Source organism: Penaeus vannamei, chromosome 13 (assembly GCF_042767895.1).
Source record: "Penaeus vannamei isolate JL-2024 chromosome 13, ASM4276789v1, whole genome shotgun sequence".
Lineage (NCBI taxonomy): Eukaryota > Metazoa > Arthropoda > Malacostraca > Decapoda > Penaeidae > Penaeus > Penaeus vannamei.
Genome location: NC_091561.1, coordinates 13,640,556 through 13,645,555, shown reverse-complemented (window position 1 = coordinate 13,645,555; position 5,000 = coordinate 13,640,556). Strand labels below are relative to the sequence as shown.

Here is a 5,000-nt window from a genome sequence, read left to right as displayed (position 1 = left end):
TATATGTGTGTGTGCGTTTGCGTGTGCGTGTGCGTGTGCGTGTGCGTGTGCGTGTGCGTGTGTGTGTGTGTGTGTGTGTGTGTGTATACATACATATATACATATGTTTACATATATTTATATACATATTCACACACACACATACACACACACACACACACACATATATATATATATATATATATATATATATATATATATATGTGTGTGTGTGTGTGTGTGTGTGTGTGTGTGAGTGTGTGTGTGTGTGTGTGTGTGTGTGTGTGTGTGTGTGTGTGTGTGTGTGTGTGTGTGTGTGTGTGTGTGAGTGTGTGTGTGTGTGTGTAAATATACTAGATGTATACACATACATACATATTATCTTTCTTTTTTATATATTATTATCTTTGCTATTATTATCATTATTGTTATTGGTGTGATTATTGTCATTATCAACATCATCATTATCAGCATTATTGTTATTACCAATGTTACTGTTGCTATTATTAATATTATTATTGCTTTTATTACTATCATTACTGGTCTTCTTATTATAATTATTATAATTAGTAGTAGTAATAGCAGTAGCAGCATCAATATTATTTTTGTCATTATTAGTTAAAAAATCCTTGTCGTCACCAATATCATAATGGCAATGGAAAGGAGAAATTACCAATGATAACTCCAGTAGCCAAAGAATGTAGATGTTCCTTGGCAGTAGCAGTCACGGCGCTCACCTTCGTCTCAACAGGTATCGGCTTCGGGTTGATCTACCTGCCGGCGGTGGTCTGCGTCGGCTACTACTTCGAGTCCAAGCGTGCCCTAGCTACGGGTATCGCGGTCTGCGGCTCGGGTATCGGCACCATGATCTTCCCTCCCTTCATCAACTACATGATCGGAGAGTACTCGTGGAAGGGCACCAACCTCCTGATCGCGGGATTGATTCTCAACTGTTGCGTGAGTGTTGGGTGCGAGGGGAGAGGGAGGGAGAGCGGGGTAGGGGTGGGGAATGGGAAGCAGGGAAGAGAGGGGAGTAAGGATTGGGGAAAGGGAAGAAGGAAGGAGGGAGTGAAGTAGAGGGGAAGAGAAGGGAGTGGAGAGTGGAGAGAGGGAAGTAGGGAACTGGGATAGGAGAGAGAGGGGTGAGGAAAAGAGGAGTGAAGTAGAGGGGAGAGGGAAGCAGGGAGTGGCGAGGGGAGAGAGAAGGTCGAGGAGGGAGATGGAGTGAGGCAGAGGGAAGGAGAGAAGGAGAAGGAAAGGGGAAGTAGGGTGGGGGGAGAGAAATGGTAAGGACAGAGGGAAGAGAGGCGGGGGGGGGGGGGAGTGGGGAAGGAGAAAAGGGGGGGCAGGGAGAGGGTACGAGAGAAAGATAGGAAAGAGTGAAGGGGATGAAAAGGGGGAAGAGAGAAAGTGAGCAAGGGAAAAAAGAAAAAAAAGAAAACGGGAAAGGATATGGAAGGACAAAGGGAGAAGGAGAAAGGGCGAGAAGGAGGAGGACTAAAAAAATACTTTGACTAAAAGAAAACTACACAAACAAACAGATAAGAAAGGCTTTTTACCGAGATAGCGATTGGCACACGTGGTATTGACACAGAAAGTGCAGCACACATCACAAATAAGAAAAGAAGAGAACACATCAGCTACTTAAATGTTAACTTACAGACTGTTAATAAAACTCTAATACTAATACTCCTTAATGATAATAAAACTCTTTTCCGTTCTTGCAGTGGTTCGGCGCTCTCATGAGGCCTCTGGAGGTCCCCAGGATGAAGAAGAAAGACCTCCTTCAGCGCCTGGCAGAGGAGAAGCGGGCGACTTTGGCAAGAGGGTCGATCTGTGATCCTAATAGGGTAAGTGGGGAGAAAATAGGTAATGGGGGAATCGGGGAGGCATGGAGAGAGGGGGGCAGAGGGGGAGGGGAGAGGGAGAAGAAGGACGGAGCGGGAGAGAGGGAGAATTGGGAAGGTATGGAGAGAGGGGGGCAGAGAGGGGGGGGTGAGGGATAGAGAGAGAGGAGAGAGAAAGAAGATTGAGAGAGAGAGAAGAGAGAAAAAGTGAGAAAGAGAGAGAGAGAGAGAATTTAATTAGAGCAAGTATCTCAAGGACAGGAATTTTTTAAAAGGCAGAGAGGCAGTTCATCTTATCTTATGATAAAAGGAAATCACACAGATAAGGAATGCTTGTTTCATGAGCATTTATGACAGATGTATTTTGTAACTGCAATATGTAATATAATTGCTTTTTATAATCATATTCCTTTACTATTCTTACTCATTAGGGGATGGGATATTATATTCATTACCATGCTATTTTTATATGTAAAATCAAATGTAATTGCGTCTAACAAAGATGGTGGGTATACATATCAAAAACTACTTTGGAAGACGGCTATACAAATATATAAGGATATGTATGTCATTTTAACAAATCAAGCATAATATTCCACCATACAGGAGGCAAATGCTGACCCAGGAGTGCACTCCCACCTCAATCTCTCTGGCTACCTGACACCTGTGGGTACAACGTTAGCTCTGCCAACTATCCAAGAGACCCAGGGCAACACCCCTCCTGACCAGGAAGCCCCCATTGCTGCCACTGATGCTGAAGAGGTTTCCCCAACAACCCCTCCAGCCACTGAGCAGGACAGTAAGTGTGGACTAGGGAAGAAAGACATTATTTTAGATGATCATTCTTTTTTATAGGTTTCAAGTAGTGATTAGTACATTTTCCTCTCGTTTCTTTTTTCAGTTTTTTTCTGTTTCCATTTTCTCAGTGATGATAGAAACTAAAGCATAAATATAGGAGAAGACTAGAATAGACAGTATTATTGGGAGCAATATTGGAAAAAATAAGTATGATAGGAAAGGAATTCATAAAGGAAGGTATCGAAGCTAAACCTTACAATCCAGGAGGTCTTTGACAGTAATTACATGCCTACATATTGAGGATCACATTGCTACAGGCACAGCTTTATAAAGGATATGTAAGTTTAATGGTAAGACAAGGTTCCTCTATTATAGAAAAATCTATGTAACAAGGATATTTGATAAAGTCTAATGATATGCTGTTCACAGTATTCTATATTCTCATTAAAGTGATAAAAAATTAAAAATACTGATATGAATCAGGACAAGTATAGATATTTTAAATAACAAAATTCTTTATGCAGCAACTGATGAACGCCAGAACTTGGTGAATGGAGCAAAGGCCTCAGCTGTGCCTGCGCGGATGACAGCTGCAGCCAAAATACCCCGCAATTGCTCCCAGCCAGTGATGGCTCGAGACCCAACCAGACAGATACCCAAAAATGGATCCGTCCCCAATTTTGAACGGAAATTCTCAAAAGTCGATATTGCAAACCATATGAAGGTAAGGTTTGCGTGTGTGTATTTCAGTGTATGTGTTTGTGTATTTTTCTCTTATTTTTGTTATGTGTGTTCCTACCTAGTTGTTTCAATAGATAAGGTTTTTTTTTTTTGTGTGTGTGTGTGTGTGTGTGAATGTATGTATGCGTATGTGTGTACATGTATGCGTGTGTATGTGTATGTGACTATATCTGTTCAACTGTATGTACTTATACTATTTTGCTTTTTTTTGTGGACATCTTATATATAATTTGTACATATATATTTTGCCTTTCACAGGTAGTCCCAGCCACCCCCAAGGCATCTTCCACCAACCTGCGTGGCCTCGGCTCGCAGGAGATGATGCGCCGAGTGTCATCAGGTTATGGTCGTGTTAACTCAAATAATTCCTTTGTGGATCCTGAAATGGCTGGTGCGCTTCGGCAGAGACGTTCATCTTCAGTGAGTGTTTTATATCTATTCTAGATTGAAAATTATTTTCATCATTACAATTATCACCATTCACTCAAATGTAGCATCTAGATTATGAAATTCAAAGGATAAATTTTTTGACAGAAATCGATGATGTTGCGCCCGATGTCCCGTCATGACATTTTCTACTCGGGAAGTATTGCAAATTTAAGAGAATTCAAGTCTCAAGAATCCATGCTGTCCTATCGTGAATCAGCCCTCAACCTGCAAGGAACGGGAGCCTCCAAAGTGGTCATTGATGCTCTGGATGGACCGGAAGAGGAAAGAGGTAGGTGCTATACATCTGCATGTGTGTATGATATCTATCTATCTATCTATCTATCTATCTATCTATATATATATATATATATATATATATATATATATATATATATATATATATATTTGTAAATGTATATATGTATATATATACACATACATATACACACACACATACATATACATACATATATATATATATATATATATATATATATATATATATATATATATATACATATATATATACATATATATACATACATATATATATATTTATATATATACATATAGATATACATATATATACATATATATATATATATATATATATATATATATATATATATATATATATATTTATATATATACATATATATACATATATGTATATATATGTATATATATATATATATATATATATATATATATATATATATATATATATATATATATATATATATATATATATATATATATATATATATATACATATACATATATATACATATATATATATATATATATATATATATATATATATATATATATATATATATGTATATTATATATATATATATATGTATATATATATATATATATATATATATATATATATATATATATAATATACATATAATATATATATCTATATCTATATCTATATCTATATCTATCTATCTATCTATCTATCTATCTATCTATCTATCTATCTATATATATATATAATATATGTGTGTGTGTATGGTACACACACACACACACACACACACACACACACACACACACACACACACACACACACACACACACACACACACACACACATACATACATATACATTTACATATATATATATATATATATATATATATATATTTATATATATTTATATATATACATATATATGTATATATACATATATAT

At 36.5% G+C, this 5,000-nt stretch overlaps 1 protein-coding gene across 13 annotated transcripts in view; it reads left to right on the top strand.

Annotated features, from left to right (window-relative positions):
• Positions 1-5,000, top strand: part of LOC113808605 (monocarboxylate transporter 12) — a 105,713-nt gene that overhangs the window by 77,249 nt on the left and 23,464 nt on the right. For all 13 annotated transcript variants that reach the window (XM_070128994.1, XM_070128995.1, XM_070129000.1 and 10 more), the window contains 6 exons: positions 731-936; positions 1,707-1,829; positions 2,433-2,625; positions 3,149-3,348; positions 3,624-3,785; positions 3,900-4,083. In XM_070128994.1, the coding sequence (XP_069985095.1) occupies positions 731-936; positions 1,707-1,829; positions 2,433-2,625; positions 3,149-3,348; positions 3,624-3,785; positions 3,900-4,083 (1,068 nt within the window). The remainder of the gene's footprint in view (positions 1-730; positions 937-1,706; positions 1,830-2,432; positions 2,626-3,148; positions 3,349-3,623; positions 3,786-3,899; positions 4,084-5,000) is intronic.